Raw genomic sequence first — 17804 nt, 5'->3', positions numbered from 1 at the left:
AGAAGCGTCACCCTGTACAGTCTATTGACTGGTATTCAAAGATAAGTGATAATGCACTTTTGTGTCTTTTATTTTGTCCAGGAGTTTATCATCGATACACGCTGTGAAAATGCAGAGAAGATGTATATTGGCAATGCCATGAAAGGAAACTATGCTGCAGTATTTGCACAACTCATTATAAACAACAAATCCCAAGGTGTGCACCTCTTATCAATGTGTTTAAGAATCGTATCTTGTTTGTCCATGTTGCTTTAAATGTAATTGTGTTGTAATTTTGTGTCTTCTGAAATGGAAGGTGATTATTTCAAGCATTTAGATAATTCTTTTGTAAAATAGACATTTTAAATATTTACCTAAAGAATCCAGTTGCGTATTGCAAATTCCTGCTATTAGGGCACCCCACATTTTCTTTCATTTGGAAATGCTTTTCTTGCTAGATTTCGACTCCTTTATTATGCAGTGTTAATTTTACTGCCTTTCATGATCTGCTTTGTGATGTCTAGCCATCTGGTCTGTTTTCCGGTTGATTTGCAAAATCTGACAATATTAAAGTTATTAACACATATCAAAAAAATATCCAGAAACCCATGTCTTGGTCATCCTAATTAGTGCTATACGTTTAATTATTTAGAATTTTGTCTTTTTCAACAAAAAAGCTAATAAGAACCAGCCGCTTACACATATTAGAATAATCATTCAGACATCAAATTACAAAATTCCTCAATGCCGCTGGATATAGTTCCAAGAATAAAAGCTAGGCCCTAGTGCAGAATACGGTCAACATGTGAGTGCACTTTAACGATGCCAAAGCTACTGTAATGCTTACTAGTTTCGTGCTAACTCCCTCTCCCTCCAACCTCCCTCTTCCCAATGGCAGTGATGTGATTTAAGCAATATGCCCCTGTTAGGCAGAATCCAGTGCAGTTCCCTTAGGGAGCACTACGCCAGATTAGGACTACAGGTGAGAGCAATAAATCCCCTTTGGTGTCAGTCTGTACCACAAAGATTTAGTTGGTAGCTGTGGCTGAGCAGTCAGACTTATCTCAAGAGGGAGATGAGCAGTATTCAGGGTTTACACAATAGGCCTACTGTACTGTGGCACAAGGAAACGCTGACCAAAGCTTTGTAGTTCAAAAGTAGATATATATTTATTTTATACAATTCTAAGAAAACACATGTATCACAAGTATCAAGCAAGTTAAATTAAGTCATTATAAAAATATACACACTCCCTATATAAATTGTAGACCAAGTGAACCAGAGTGAAAACTGAGCAAAACGGCACAGTGACAACTACACACGAGGGATCCTCTAGCAATTTCTCACAAGGGAGAGAAAACACAAGTTATCTAGAAATGGGTTCTTATACCCCCTAGCAACACTTCCCATCAGTTGTGAACCAGTTCAGCCAGACAGTACATCAGTATAGGCAATACTTCAAATGAAAACTGAGCAAAATGGCATTTCACAATGATTATGCAGTGGGAAGGAAAGGGTAGTTATAAGAAAGGGTTGCACCACACAGATCGAATGAAGAATCAATCTCGAGAAAGCAGGTCTAACAAATGTGACCAGAGTCAGTAGGCCTGTGCCAGAGTTAATGGTACAGGGCAAGGGCCCAGGAGCAAAATGTTCTTGTAGCTGCAGTCAAGTCTTTGGTTAACGATGTTGAAAAGGTGGATGCAGAAAGTGAAAGACAATGTTGAGAGAGGGGCGGCCAACCCAACAGGTAGGAAAAGGATTTAAAACACCTTTAGGACTACCGCGAAGAAAGGACGGCCTGGCGGAACAATGTACCTTAAAAGTGAAGAAGTGGCTCCTGCGGTGGCGGTTGTCCCTGATAGTTCCTGCAGTTCGGGTGATCCAGCAGAGGAAGAGAGGCTCTCGTCGTGGAGGAAGGTTCCAGGTACTGCATTAGCCAGGGATGAAACCAGCTGCGGTGCTGCCAAACGAAGTTTAAAAGGTACGTTCCTTTTAATCGCGGTCCGGGTCGATAGCTGCTTGGCTATCCGGTCTCCAGGTGCAGGGCACTGGCGATTCGACCACAGCAGGTTCGGGAAGCCGATTGGCAAACTGGTTGGCCCCACCAGCTCAAGGGAAGAACGCTCTTTCAGATGAAGATCTCCTCTCGTCGTGTGGAGAAAAGTGGTGAGACGCTGCAGCAGGGCTTCACCAGTGGTGGTAGTCGTTTGCAGGTGTTTTTGGCTTCTCTCCTCTTCGGTTCCGTAGTTCCAGTGGCGACGCCTTGCTCTTCCAGTCCTCAGGACCCTGCTTTTATGCAGAAAGAGACCCATTCATACAGCCTGGCTGTCACTCACACAGTGGAGTGGTCTTCTTGGCGGGAGACCCTCCAGCCTATCAGGATAGAGTGTGACCTGAGTTGCTGTGGCAACTCTGTCCAGGGGTCTTACTCCCCCTCCCACACAATGGACCCACCCCAGACTCAGTGGCGGCGGAAAGAAGGGCTTCTGGCAGAAGCCCGCCAAACGGACAAACAAAGGATTGCCGACCTGGGTTAGGATCGTAGAGAAAGACACGAGAAAGAAGTTATATTAAAGTTCTGGCAAATAAAACCTACCGGAGCAAAGTTAATTTTAAAATGTACCAGCGGTATGTTAGAGGCTGTCAGAAAAAGTGGTAGCCTCGTACAATGGGAAAATCCCATAGGAAAATATTTGCGGTCTAATATTTATGGTAGTAACCACTGCCACCAGCCAGAAACTTTAGAGAGACGGACTTTAAGGTACCCCCTCAAAAATGAACATAAGGGGAAAACTATTAACCCCTTCCAGTACTTCCATAGTAAGATGGGTTGTACTGGTTAAGTTCATAAAAATCAACTAGTAAAGTCAATGGGGACTTTACATGCCCTGGGAGACAGTAGTCGGTCCCAGGGTATGGAGTCTGTTTGGGGGTCGCTACGACACCCCTGTGTCACTGCACTGAGGGTGCTGTGTAACACATGTGAATAAAGATGGTTCCTATGGGGGAGAGAAAATCCCATAGGCATTAAACACAAAAATAGCCTAGAACACACATAGCAGAAATGCCTAAGAGTGGGAAAAAGAGTCTCACTCTTAGTAGGTAAAAAGAAACAAACCCTTCAAATCCAGCAAAGCTGCTGGGGGACCCTATAGGTAAGGGAAATTAGTCATAGTATGAGAATTCTCCCTAACAGCCCTGAGCGGCGGTGCCATTACCGAGTCAGGAAATGCTCCGGGGCCCATAGTTATAGGCCCGAGCGAAGCTGCCATGGCCCCCGCCGTGGACAAGGCGGCTGGAATCCAGGCCGAGAATCGAGGGGTTCTCGGCCAGGTAATGACCCGGCGAGAGCCAATCAGAATATGTGTTGCATTCTGCTTAACTCTCGCTGGGTACTAATAAATATTAAAACATTTCTTGAGCACTTCCCATTTTAGATAGCTGTCTGCACCCTTTGAACTATTACCACTTGTGTCTGAGTCCTAATGGTATGTTCACTGGCCAACACATTTACCACGCACAAATGTTCCGGGGCCGATCACCCCTGTTTTTCCATCGAGCACTTCAGTCTCAAGGCCCACCTTGAGCTGCTGTGAGACTTTCCATTTTGTAGATTTCATAGGCTTTGCCTAACCATTCTGACTTTGGGGAGAGAGTGTCCCTTTTCCATTGCCTTGTTAAGCACACTCTTGCTGCTAACACCAAGTTCCGAGGCCTTTCTGGGTGCAGTGTGTAGTCCTCCTGCCCTACTCTATCCCAAACAACAGCAATGGTGACAGAATTCTGGCAATATCCCAGCCCAACACCTCTTTCCAATAGAATTGCGCCTTCGGGCAGCCCCACCATTGATGCTAATAATCGCTTACTGCAGCAAGCAGTTGTCTGCAAAGGTCCCGGTTCAGAACCCTCAAGGAGGAAAAAAGGGGGGAGGCCCCGCAACAGCCCTCCCAGGTCGTTTCCCAAGCCATGGAGGTCTCGTCCACAGACGAGGAAGATCAGGAGTCCATGCATACGGTCCACAAGGACGATGATGATGATGAGGAGGATGACGGCGACGATATCGCAGGGCCTAGTTTCCATGTGTTGCCTTCTCAGCCCGAGGGACATTTCCTTGGATATTCTGTCGACTCTCCACACCTTGGTGTCAGAGATCCAGATGAGAATGCCACCGGCACTGTTACTTGTGGTTACCGGTCAGCCTCAGCTGAAGAAGAGTGTCATCTCTTGCCCCCATAGCAACTTCCTCCACCGGGACCCAACTCCCCCAGCAGATCCAGGCACGGGTACGGGGAACGGATATGGACACGACGACGGATGACGATGAAGACCTAGTCGCAGCGGACGGTGAGTCGCCACATTTGAATGCTCCGCAAAGGGTTTCCCCACAGGACGAGGTGGATTCATTCCTCTTAGATCAAAGGCGTCTCTCGCCCGGTTCTCCTGGTCCGAAGGGCAGATGAAGAAAAGGGCAATCCCTTTTTGGACCTGTTCAGACCAGGAGGATCCAGGGCTCGAACTCCTGCCCAGACTGACCCCACAGGCCATCACCACCCCTTCTGGTCCCACTGTGATGTTCCCTTGTGCTCCCTACCCTTCTCGCACACAGTTGTTGCCTGTTGTGCTTGATTCTTCTACCCTGCTACCCATCCTTCGCTCCCCCTCCAGCCTCCTTCTGCAGGAGTCTGTCCTGATACGTTCTGGTTTGACCATCCCCATCTTGTGGCCAATGCTGGACTTGACTTTTATGGACTTCATTGTTTCATGGTGCATCACCCTTTCTCAACTCTCATGCTGGACTTCCTTTGCATCTTGTACTCATGGTGGCCCTTAATCATGCTGTTCCCATCTTCATCTTGTATCCTGGCTTGTAACATTGTGTTACTACTGACTTCTGCAATTGTATTCGCTCTCCACTCTTGCTTATCCATTCTTTTTGACTGCTTACTCTGTTCTCTCCTCCTCTCCCTTTCTTTCTTTTCCTATCTCCTCCCCTCTTCCCCTTACTTTTTTCTATGCACTTACTCTATCAGTATTGTCTCTGGACCTAGTATGATAGCAGCCTTGTCTGTCTCCTCCCACCTCCCCTTACTTGTTCCCACCACCCTCCAGCACTATCTGAAAAGTCGTCAGGCCTAGTACGATAGTCGCTTGTTTTGTTCCTCCCCTCCCTTTCTGCATCCCTCTCCCTTACCTTTTGGTTTTCATCGGCTCCACCAGAAATGTCATCAGGCCTAGTATGGTAGTCGCCTGTCTGTTTCCATTTCTTTCCCCCTCTCCCCATCCCTTCCTGATATATGTCTTAGCACTTGCACTATCTGAAATGTCGTCAGGCCGAGTACGATAGTTATTTTCACCTCCTTACTGTTCATGGCCCGTAAGAATGTCATTGTATTTTCCCTTTTTCCCTCCCTGGCCTTGAAGCACTTTGAAACACATTGTGTAGAGGTGCTATATTAATAAACTATCACATCATTCCATGATCGCCAGGGCCTCCGAGCTATTCCAGCTGGTGCCGAGGAAACCAAGAAGGAGGGCTTCCTGTATAAAAGGCGACAGGCCAATAGGAAGACTATCATGGCGGTGCCTTTTCTGGACGATATTTGGGAAGTGGGCGTAACCCTCATGAAGAACCCTTGCACAGCTCCAGCCAAGCGGAATAGGCTGGAAAAGAAGTATAGGGTGCCGGACTCCTAAATGCCCGAGGTTGCAGCCATCGCCAGACTCTGTGGTGTCAGCTGTGAGGAAACGGTCGGTTAACCTGTCCTCGTCATCTTCAGTCCCTCTGGATGGACGCCACAGGGAAGAAGGTGAATTACACAGCGGCGTCCACAATCAAGGCGGCCAACGCACTGGCAAACTAGCCAGGTACAACAGTGAGTTGTGGTACAAACTAGGACCAATCCTGGATTTCTAAGAAGATAGAGGCCCTCGCCCTCTTCCAGAAAGGAGAAGTGGCATCGGACCACACCATCACAGTGGCGTGGATGGCACCGACACAGGGTTGCATCGAATGGGGAACAGTGTCTGCCTTCATCGGCAGGGATGGATGAAGGCCACTAATGTCCGTCAGGAGGTCCAAGTGAAGGTGCTGGATATGCCCTTCAATGGCAAAATCTGTTTGGCCCTCCAGGCCATTCACGTGGATAAAGAGGCGGCCCATTCCCTCAGCACTCTCCAACAGCACCGCTCATCTTCTCTTCACTCCTCCAGGAGAAAATCGAGCAGGTCATCGTAAGGGTTCTCCACGTCGTTGAGACAGCCTTCCCGATCCTCAGTGCAAGAAGCCTACAGAGGCTGCTCCCAGGCCTATGGTAGTAGAGGACAATATCACTGTCGAACGCAGGGCAGGACGCCGGCGCCCAAGCAAGTCTGAATTGGCCAGGCCGGCTGAGGTTCGTCAGCAAGTGGAGAAAGATCACCACCGACAGATGGGTGCTGGATCCTCTCGACCAGGGAGACACCTTGGATGGCCAACGAAGGGTTGATGCGCTCAGATCCCAACTCTAGTGGTAAACAAGCAAAAACGTCTCACCAGGGTGGGGAAGACCAGGGTTGTACTCGGTGGGGAAAACCCAATGGAGACACAGTATTGTACCAGAGAAGGAGAGGAGGGCGAGATCCCTGAAATCTTCATAGGCTGTACTACATCTACCTCCCTTCCTCCCATTAGACCTCTCCTGTCCCAATCTGGCATTTTCTCTCTATCCGGTGAATACCCTAGGAGCCCAAACCATGTTGCACTTCAAAACCGTACCTCCCAGAATCGCTGTTTCTGTTCCCTTCCCGCATACTCCCGGTCATTCTTTTCTACGCCCCTCCAGTCACTATTTCCTGCGCTCCCCATCTGCTCAGACAAAACACTACCAATCCCACAATTACCCCTGTTCACTCCATACTAATATTTCTGGTCATTCCTGAGTGCTTCACAAACCCTCCTACTGATTCCAAAACCCCTCTAATAGTCACCCTTCAAGATCACCAAAAACCCCTCTAATACGAGGGTTGTAATTCCATATAGCACTGTTTCCCCATCCTATCCGTAGGAAAGTCTTGACAATCTACTCCCCCCTTTTCCGACACACATTCTTTTTTACTCCACGACATACAACAGATTCATAGAGCTGTTTACCCGATCTGTCCCGACACAAAAGTCAGGCAAAGTCAGCCATTTCCTTTCCCTGCAGGGATAAAAGGTGGAGCAAAAGAACACAGTTGAAGGAATTTGCCATCCAGGAGCCTGAGCGATTGTGTTACGCGCAACTTCGGCACTGGGTGATGCACCCGGAGGTTAAAAAGGCGGCCACCCGAGACACGACGGCTTTTGAGAGATTCCTCCTCACTAATGATGGCTCGAAAGGCCTGATCTCTAATATTTATAAACTCTTGTGCAGTGTACCTGCGGGCACTAGGTGGCCCTTTATGAGGGAGTGGGAGCGGGTGGTGGGGAGAGAGATTGGCTCTTCGGAGTGGGAGGATTTATGGAGAAAGAGTCCTAAACTGGCTAAGGCTTCCCAATTACTAGAAACTTGGTATAAGGTACTGTACGGACGGCACTATACTCCCGCGCGACTCCACAAGATGTATCCCGAGGTCTCGGAGAGGTGCTGGAGGGGGTGCGGCATGGTGGGCACCGCCGAGCACGTTTGGTGGTCGTGCCCGAAGATTGCACCTTTCTGGGGTGAGCTACGGGTAGCGCAAGATTTGGTTTTTGGCCCGGGCGATGATAGACCTCCATTACATATCCTACTGGGCCTCCGGGCAAAGGAAGTGGTGGGTGAGCCTAGAGGGGGGGAAAAAGCAAAGGTGATACTGGTTCTGGCGGCGATAATGTTAATAGCACGGAAATGGAAGAGCCCTGAGATCCCTGCTTCCCAGGACTGGCTTCGAAAGATGTGGGAAATAGTGGCTCTGGAGTGGGCGACATATACCTCTCTCAACAAGCTCCAGAGCTTCGCGGCGGACTGGGGCGAGCTGTTGGAATTCCTTAAAGATGACTTTAGGGTGATTTGGAGCCCGCAGCGCCTGAGACTGTTGGACCTGCAATAGTTGTGTTACGTTTTCTCTTACCCTTACATTGACTGGTGATTGGTGCAGTGGAAGCTCGTTGTCTGGGGGGAGGTGGGTGGGGCGGTGGAAGGGGGAAAGATTGGGAGGGGGGGGTTGGTTTTGTTGTTTTGTTTAACCATTTATAAAACCTTATTCAAAACTCGATAAATAAAGTTTTCAACAAAAAAAAAGAACACAGTAAGAGGAAGGCAGACCGCACAACGAGACAGCTATCCAGGCCCGGCGGCAAACATCGAGAGGCTGAAGAGGGGAAACGGGACCTTGCCCTCTTCAACAAAACCCAGCAAACCCTCCACTGAAAGAATCATAAGGCCGAAGTGTGCTGCAGCAGGTGTCAACAGTGCCCGGAGCGTATTGATGCTGATGAACCAGAGTAAGGGAGACTCCTGCTTCCGTGGTACCGGCCTTGACCAAGCGGTCCTTCACAGCTGGTGAGTCAAGGGGAGAGCCGATAAGAACCATGCTGTGGTGAATGAAACTCACAAAGTGAGAAATGCTAAAAGAACTGTAACATAGTAAAGGGGAGGCCAGCTGCAAAAGAGGACCAGCACCACATGGGTGCTGCTCCAAGAAAGTGGTAATTCCCCGGCTGAGTGAAACTACAGATACCAGAGGGCCGTAGGAGAGCTGCCAAGATAGGTCAAAGTGGTCATACAGGAGGTCAAGCAAAATCCCTGTACAGTCAAAAGCCTTTGACCTTAGAACTGTGAGAAAGTAAGGGAGGTGAATCCTGCAAACATTTGTGAATGAGAAGTTGACAAGAGTGAACCTGAAAGAGGGATGCTGACAAAGAGGGGGCAAAGTCTAAAGTCTGAAGAAACAGTGCGTTGACAAAAGTGAACCCGGCCGAGGGATGTCCACTAGAACTGTGTAAAAGTCATTGAGATTTGTGAAGGAAAAGCCATAGTGAGGGAGGCTGAAAGTAAGAGAAGGGTCGGCGCCCGGAAGAGGAGTACCCAGGGGAACCCATCACCCGAGAAAAGCCGTAGTGATCCCAGTGGAGGGAGGCTGAAAGTAAGAGAAGCGTCAGCGCCCGGAATAGAAAGACCAAGGGGTGACTGCATCACCCAACAAGAACGTATAACAGATCTTTGTGTTCTTTGGTAGATCTATCAGGCCCTCGGAACCAGGAAACTCAAAAACTGAAGGCCTTGATATCTATGGGAACTGTTTTAGGATCCAAGCCCCGAAGAGGGAGATACAGGAGGGTGAAAAGCTATCACCCAACACTATGAGGAACAGTGGTCAGTGCCTGGAAGAGGGTGACCCAGTGATGAAGCATCTTCACCTTAAAACAGGAAAAAAACATTCTTTTTGTTGAAGGTACTTTTGTTTTGTCAGGCCGTCGAAGGCAAGACACTTTCAGGAGAAACAAGACTTGGCCATCGAAGGCCCTGATAGTTGCAAGTGGAACTGTCATCTCGTGCTAGAGAGGTTCGAGGCTGTACTGCGCTGCAAGATCCCAAGCTACCCTGTGCTTAAAACGTGGCGAAAGGAGACCCAAGCTACCGCATCCCGACATATTATTTGTGAACACTTCTTTCTTTTCCTGAGAACTATCCCACAACCTTTTTGTATTGGCTGTAAGATTTGGCAATAGGTTTCTTAGTATAGGCCCTTTTTTATTTGAAACGATGCCACAAGGACTGCCTTATTTTCATTTGGTTGTCGACGCTTGCACTAATCTTAGGTTTAGGCTTAAAATAGGGTTTTTTCCAACTTGCATACAGTTTAACAAACACCCTTGAACTGTGATCACATGTGTCTGTCTTTACTGTTGCCACCATGAATTCCTTACACCATTCACAAGAAACATCGGAAATGTCTACGTTTCGTGGTGCAGGGCCAGCACTACCAGTTCAAGGCCCTACCATTCGGCTTGAAGTCTGCCTCAAGAGTATTCACAAAGTGCCTGGCACCAGTGGTGGCTCATCTACAGGGCATACATGTATACCTGTACTTGGATGACTGGCTGATTCACGCCTGCTCGCGGGAGCTGGCCGACGCGCACAAAGAGGCGACCATCCAGCTATTGATGGATCTGGGATTCTCCGTCAACTATCCAAAGTCCTTCTTAACGCCATCCCAGAACGTGCTGTTCCTAGGTGCCAGACTCAACACAATGTCTTGCCTGGCGTCTGCCTCGGGAGAGAGGCTTGCTGCCATTCAAGGAAAGGTGCAAGGGCAATCGGCTAAAACGGCCAGGGTGCGGGCCATCAAGTCGTTATTCGGCAAGATGTCCTGCATCTACCTCATCCACCTCTGCAGATTGCAGATGCAACCCCTATAAGAATTCCTGGATGCCCGTTGGATGCAGGTGTCCGGAAGTTTCATGGACAAGATCCCTCTTAACGTTCTGACAAGTGATAGAGTGGTGGGGGGATCCACTCCCACATCGCCCAAGGCATGGGATTTCATAACACCCGTACCAGGAGACTGTCACCATGGATACCTACCTGGAAGGTTGGGGAGTGCACACCAGAGGCCTGTGGCTGCCGGAGGAGAAGGATCTCCATATCAACATCCTGGAGCTAAGGGCAGTGTTCTGGGCCCTTAAGTCGTTCCTAACCTCTCTGAAAGGCAAGGAGGTGAGCATCTTCACGGACAACACCACCACCATGTTCTACATCAGGAAGCAGGGGGGCACTCGATCCCCGGCACTCTCCAAGGAGGCCCAGGACTTGTGGCACTGGTCCGTCGGACAGGGGATGTTCATCGTCCCTCTTCACCTAGCGGGAGTCAAGAACACCATCGCAGGCTCCCTCAGCAGGGGACTCTGCTCCTGCCATGAGTGCAAGTTTCATCAGGATCAGATGGACTACCTGTTTGCCGGATGGGGCAGACCGCAGATCAATCTGTTTGCGACGGCAGTGAACTCCAAATGCCAGAAGTTGGCCAGCAGGTTCCACCAGCTGAGGAGCATGGGGGACGCATTCTCCTTCCCGTGGGAAGGACTGTTTCTATGTGAGTTCCCCCCGTTCCCTCTCCTGCTACGAGTCATCAGCACATTCACAGTGCCAATGCAAGATGATACTCATCGCCCCGGCGTGGTTGAGGCAGATTTGGTACCCGCACCTTCTCAGCCTGTCAGCTGCGCCTCCAGTCAAGTTGCTGGTGGTTCCAGATCTTCTCATCAGAGAGGGAGGCTCAATCCTTCATCATGACCCAGCTTTGCTGGACCTGATGGCTTGGCTCCTGCAGCCTTAGATTTTGAAAGTTATGAGTAACCAGAGGACTGCAGGGAGGTCCTCGCCAAGGCCAGGGCGTTGTCGACCTTAAAGTGCTACGGCCATAAGTGAAAGGATTTTGTTACATGGTGCTGGTCGCAGAAGATTACCCCTCTGATGGTCAGGGCTCTACAGGTCCTGCTATCCTTGGCAAAGGCTGGTCTGGCGCACGCCTCCAAGGTGCATCTGGTGGCTATCTTCTGCTACACCAGATTCCCAGGAAGATCCTCGCTCTGGTCCTGCAGAGCCGTCAAGGTGTTTCTCAAAGGACTTTTCTGATCTTTTTCCGCTGGTGAAGGCTCCTGCCCCTGACGTGGGAACTCACCGTGGTTCTGACGAGGCTCATGGAGGCTCCCTTTGAGCCTATAAATCGGGACCCAGTCAAGTTTCTGTTGTGCAAGACAGCTTTCCTTGCGGCCATCACCTCTGCCAGATATGTAGGTGAGATCCAGGTCCTATCCTGCAAGCAACTGTACCGGACTTTCCACGAATCAAGGGTGTACTGCACCTCTTTCATGCCGACGGTTCCGTCGGATTTCCACCTCAAGAAGCCTTTGGTGTTACATGTTTCCTTCCCAAAACCTTTGTCGCCGGCAGAAAGGGCCTCGCACTCACTGGACGTTGCTCGTGCCCTGAAGTTCTACGTGACCCGCACAAAGATTTTTCGGAAGTCTTCACAACTGTTTGTGAATGTTGGTCCTATGAACCATGGGAGGACTTGTCCAAGGCTTCCATTTCAAGGTGGCTCTTTGGCTGCATCACGCACTGTCATCGGTTGGCGAACCGACCAGTGCCCGGCCATCCGAGAGCCCACTCCACCAGAGCGATCGCTGCAATGACGGTGTTCCCGTCTGGTGTGGAAGTTCTACTGCGCTGACAGGGATTCCAGGGAGGAGTCGAGTTGGTAAGAGTTAATTGCTTCTGTTGAGCCTTGCCGCCTCCCGGGGTTGTATAATGTTGAATTGCTATGTATTCATTACTCATGAGCATGTGAATCCATGCCAGACCCCATGCCGGAGAAGCTTTAAGTTACTTTCCTGTAACTATTGTCTGGCATGGATTCACATGCGAACCCTCCCTCCGGCCCCTCTGCGGCTCTTCTTCGTCATACTGCCACTTTATGTGCTTACCAAATCTGAAGATGGCTGCCAGGGGGAGGGGCCCAGGGAGAGGACGGTCTTTGGATGGGGGCAGTATGGCCCAGAGTACAGTGATTGGTTTAGAGGAGAAATACAGTTTTAAAGTGAAAGTGAAACTGTTTTTCTTTTACCGAGTATTCCAAGCCTGATGATGGGAAATATTCATGAGCATGTGAATCCATGCCAGACCCATGCTGGAGTACAATAGTTACAGGTAAGTAACTTTAACCATCCTCTGTAATGTCTTCTTGGTAAACTTTATTGTCAATGACTGCATGGCACTTTTGAAAGGAAGTCTTCTTAATAGCATTGACTCTAGCCCAGATACTCAATTGTAGTCTCTCTCATTTTCTTACATCGCCCTCAATGACCTCAGTCAGCTTGTTTACATTGAAATCCACTATCGTTTTCAAATCTCGTACTATGTAGATCCCTAAATATTTAACACATTGTTCAGACCATTTGCAGTTCCATGACCAGATCACTCCTCCAACAAGATGCTGAAAGTGGTAAGACTTTCGTTCCCTCTAATTTTTGACCCCTTTGCGTTCACCAATTGTAGCATGCATGTTGGGAGTAGTAGGGGGATTCAATGGTGTGAGACAGGCATGGTATCAAGAAATGACACAGAAAACAGATTTCAAGTTTCAAAGAATGTTTTATTTCAATGTCAGCATGGTGTAAGGCATAACCTGCCCTATATCTAAGGTAGGGCTTTCTCCTGCCTAAAGAAAACTAAGAGTCTGGGCCTCATTACAACCCAGGCGGTAAGGGGTTAACGGCGCCGTAAAAGGTGTCGGCGGCGTTAAACCCTTAACGCCTGATTACGAGGTCCCTTTGCGGGTTGCACTTTAACGCCTGCTTTTAGCAGGCGTTAAAAAACCAACCCGCAAAGGGACCTAGGAGCTAATTACGGCACCGTAATTTACGGTGCCGTAATTAGCGCCTTCCCCATTCCGATTGAGCCCTATGGGCCAAAAATGGGAATGGGGAAGGGGCCATGGTGAATGGGGAATTACCGCCCCGCCAACCTTGGAATGGGGCGGTAATTCCGCCATTCACCATGGCGGACCCCGGCATGGACCATGGTGCTAATAGCACCATAGTTTAGCGCCGGGGTCGTAATGAGGCCCACTGTGTCTATATGTCCAAATCAAAATTCTGTCTGTGTCAAAAACCTATGCTTCTCCTCACATCTAGAGAAAACGTGGTGTGGGATTTTAGCCAATAAAGAGCTCTATCACATTCTGGGCGGTAGCGCCAGATCCCAAGTTGTGGAAGGGGGTGGGGGCAGGAAGTCCTCATTCGCATTGGGTCCATTATACCCAATGGGGTATTTTGGGCACTATTATCGTGGCGCTATTAGCGTTAATAGCGCTGCAAATGGGCGGAAAGTGCCAAGATTTACCTCCAGCAAAAGGCTGGAGGTAAATCTCCCACCTTCTGCCCAAACTCTGGATTGTGCGGAGCGGTAATGTGGCGGTAATAGTATTACCACCACATGTTTACCGCTTTGCCTATCCCGTGATAACCCCCAAAATAGTGTTAAAAAAATTAAGTTTAAGCTGTTTTTGGATTCTTCTTGGATTTCCTGTCCCAAGTTCAGCACAGTATAATTTACACAAAAAGGAGGTCTCGAGTTTCCCTTTCCCAAGACAGCGTTTCTTAGTTCTTTCAACTTTCATGGTTCCCTTCCCCAAGATTTCACTGCAGCACTTATACTGCTTTCCTCTGCTCAATGTTCAATACAAGAAAGTAATAGGTCTACGTGACCCACCTTCTGACCTTGCTTTACCAATTGTTTCACAGTTCTTCATGAATAATTTACAATGTCTTTTGCTGGTTATCATTTAAGGCTCTCTGGTCTAGGCGCAGTTGTCAGGCCATCTGGTCCACCCATTACAGGTCAAGCAACTATGAGTTCTCTTAGCATTGTTTGGCCCTTTATCGGGCTCTTCTGCCTCAGGCGTCTGACTTCTCACACTTGTATGCACTTTAGTTATTGTAACACTCTTTTATTAAAGTAAGATTCTTCTGCAGTCTTTTGTTTTCCCATAGACTTGTGGGCCTTTCTCTCACTGATTGTTCGAATACTTAAATGATTGTGTAATATTCCATATGTTTTCATTCTGCCCACAGTGTTGCTTACATGCAGTCTGACATTCAGTATGTCTGTTTAACTCCAAATTTTCGATCAGCGTCCAATAAGCTGTGATCTTATTTTAAATAGCACTTAACTCCAAATGTTCGGTCGGTGTTCAATATACTTAATTATTAGTTTCAATATGTGTTTAATATACTCAATTAGTAGTTTCAATTTAGTTCTGTATTCAATATAGTTCACATTCACTTGGACTGACACTTGCCTGCGGTCCCGGGAGCGCTCTGGTCTCCCTGTGTCCTGACACTCACCAGCGTTTCACGTTTCCACAGCGGCTGCTTCTGTTGCTCTCGCTCACCTTCTCCATAGCGGGGAAGCAGACCACCACGTTCCTCCGGCACGTCCCGACTGCACTTCTCGGCTTCTTACTTCACAATAGACACGGACTGCGTCTTCCCTGCTCCTGGTTGCCTTTGCAGCTCCAGCTGCCTCTGGGTCTCGGCACGGACAGCATCTCTTTCCTTCTCTCTTCGGTTTGGCAGCTCAGCCCAGCAGCCTTCCAGTTCAAAGGCTCCCGGTTCTGCACCCACCAGCTGCAGGTGCTCTGGGATCGATGCCAGCGTTCAGGCTCCTGGGTCTCTCCCAGCATGGTGGTCCTCTTTCTCGTTCTCATTCTCCTTCTCCTTTTGTATGTTTGGGCATTCCGCTTTTATAAACCTGAGCACTATAAAAGGGCCTCGGGTGTGAGTTGTTGGCATGTCTTGCCTGACCATACTTAATCCAATCAATGGGACAGGCCTGACCTTCAGTACTGGATGTCTTCATATCCCGCTTCTTTGTACCAGTACCAGTGTGGTATTTGTAATAGGTAGCGTATATTACTCCTAGCTGCTTCTTCCTCTTCTCAGTACTTGTTGGATATTTAAAGGGGAATATAAGGGATGAATGAAAAATAGCCCATAAAGGTTGAGGGACAAGCCAAAAGGGAGAGGAAATGGGGAGGACAGGTGTACAGTTCCACACATTCGAACTATGCTAGGGGAGTATTGATATGGGTTGCCCCAGGGGTACCATTTCAGCTAATAAAGCAAGAGTGTGACTCAGAAGGAAGACTAGTCCTAGTGCACGGAATGCTGGAGAGTAAGGAGATATGCCTGATTAATACATATTTGCACCGAATCACGATGCACAGGAATGTTTTAGGAAAATTGCGTCCAAACTGGCCCAGTACAGAGAAGCAACGTTCATCTGGGCGAGAGACTTCAATTGCACTCTGGACACACTCCTCGACAGTCTGATGACAAACACAGGAAGCCAGCACCCCCAGCCAAGGCGTTACAAACGGTCCTGACTCGATTGCAGCTGGCAGACGTCTGGAGAAAGGTACACAGCGATGAGAGAGGGTATACACATTATAGTGCACCAAATGGAATATTTACATGTATAGATTATTTATTCACAGGCACTGAATCTTTGAAAGACTTTACGGGGATAAATGTTAAAGCACGCACGTTATCCGACCATGCACCATTACTAGCAACATGGGCACACGCACCCACAGAAGGGCTCCAATACCGACATGGCGGCTGAGGGTGGAGGCATTGAAGGAGGGCGAGTTTGAGGAATACTTGCATGACGTGATAGAAGATTATTTTGAGCACAACGTGGGAAGCATAGAGCGTAATAGTACGCTCTGGGATGCATTCAAAGTGGTGATAAGGGGGGCAGCAATAGGGAAAAAGGGAGGACTAAAGGGAGAAGCCTTGGCAGAGCTTGGCAACCTGGAAAAGTAGATTGAATTGGGGGAATGCCGAGCGGGGATTTCGGGGGAGAAAACGAGAGAACTAATGGTGCTGAGACTGAGATTCGTAGAACTCTGGGAGAAACTGAGAAGACTGGACTATGGGAAATATATACAGCGGCTGCATGCGGAGGGGGACACACATGGTAGTCTCCTGGCCTGGCTCACCAAGCAGTAATGTGAAAGAGACTCGATTAATGCAATAAACGATGAAGAAGGGGGATAGAGGTCAGAAGTCGGGAGGGCATAACCTTATTATTTTCCTGCTTTTATGAGCGACTGTGCGCCCCTAACCCAGAGGTGGAGCAAGGGGATATAGCAGATGCCCTGGCAGAGATAAGATTGCCGAAACTAGCAGAAGAACAGGCCCAATTATTAGATGATCCCCTCACAGTGGAAGAAATAGAGACAGTAGTTACCGAACTCCCGTCAGGCAAATCCCCAGGACCTGATGGGCTCCCGGGTGAATTCTACAAGACGTATAAGGGCACTATAGCATTGAGATTGCTTGAAATGTATCAAGAGGCGTATGAGAAGGAACAGCTGTCTGGCAGCATGTCAGAATCAGTAATTATACCGATCCTCATACCCGCGAAGTCACAGCTGGAGTGTGCCTCATATATGCAGATTTTCCTCATTAATCAAGATGCTAAAATCCTTACGGCAGTGCTTGCTAACCGCCTAAAACAGGTGACACCCACTCTGATCCATTCGGATTAGACGGTTATGCCCCCGGGAGAAACGCGTTGTGGAATCCCCAGATGCTCCACCACGTGGTAAACCGGACAAATCTTAGATGGGGCAAATCCGCTACAGCGTTGATAGATGCTGTTAAGGCCTTCGATTTCGTGAATTGGGAGTGGCTGTTGAGTGTCCTCCCCCACTTTGGAATAGGGGAAGGGTTCCTTCGGTGGATTAGGCTGCTGTCTAAGGATCCCAGAGCTAGAGTGAAAACTGGACGATACATCTCAGAGGTCTGGAGGATATATAGAGGAACCAAGCATGGTTGCCCACTGTCCTGATGTTGTACATATTGGCCCTGGAACCTCTGGCGGTTTTCTTTAGAGCCAAGTATGGGGGCACAGGGATAGATATAGACGGTGTGGTGCATCAAATTTCGCTGTACGCGGATGATATGCTCCTTTTTGTGGGGAACCCGCGGGAAAACATGTCCTGCTTGCTAGAAGCAATTGATGCATACACTAGACCTTCTGGGATAGCCACCAATAAAGAAAAGTCCTCACTGTTCCCCTTGGCAGACCTACGATGGGTCCCCTTGAACCAACTTCCAGATCTTATGTGGGCACCGCGTTCCTTATGATATTTGGGGATAGAAATACATCATGATACCGCAGACACACACAAAATCAACACGCATGCAGCTCTGGATAGAACAGAAAAGGCCATGAACTTCTGGGGGACACTTCCGCTGGGAATGATGGGGAGGGCGGCCCTCTTGAAGATGGTGGTACTGCCACATATGTTAT

The 17804-nt window shown here is 48.6% G+C and overlaps 1 protein-coding gene across 2 annotated transcripts in view; it reads left to right on the top strand.

The window, feature by feature from the left end:
* The window catches only part of ACOXL (acyl-CoA oxidase like), a 1650624-nt gene that overhangs the window by 625074 nt on the left and 1007746 nt on the right, over nt 1-17804 (top strand). For both annotated transcript variants that reach the window (XM_069606843.1, XM_069606844.1), the window contains one exon: nt 82-196. In XM_069606843.1, coding sequence (XP_069462944.1) covers nt 82-196 — 115 coding nt within the window. The remainder of the gene's footprint in view (nt 1-81; nt 197-17804) is intronic.

The sequence above is a fragment of the Ambystoma mexicanum genome, chromosome 4p, assembly GCF_040938575.1.
Source record: "Ambystoma mexicanum isolate Mex_15411 chromosome 4p, UKY_AmexF1_1, whole genome shotgun sequence".
Classification (NCBI taxonomy): Eukaryota; Metazoa; Chordata; class Amphibia; order Caudata; family Ambystomatidae; genus Ambystoma; species Ambystoma mexicanum.
The sequence above is the reverse complement of the archived record's forward strand: the minus strand, read 5'-3'. Positions and strand labels throughout refer to the sequence as shown.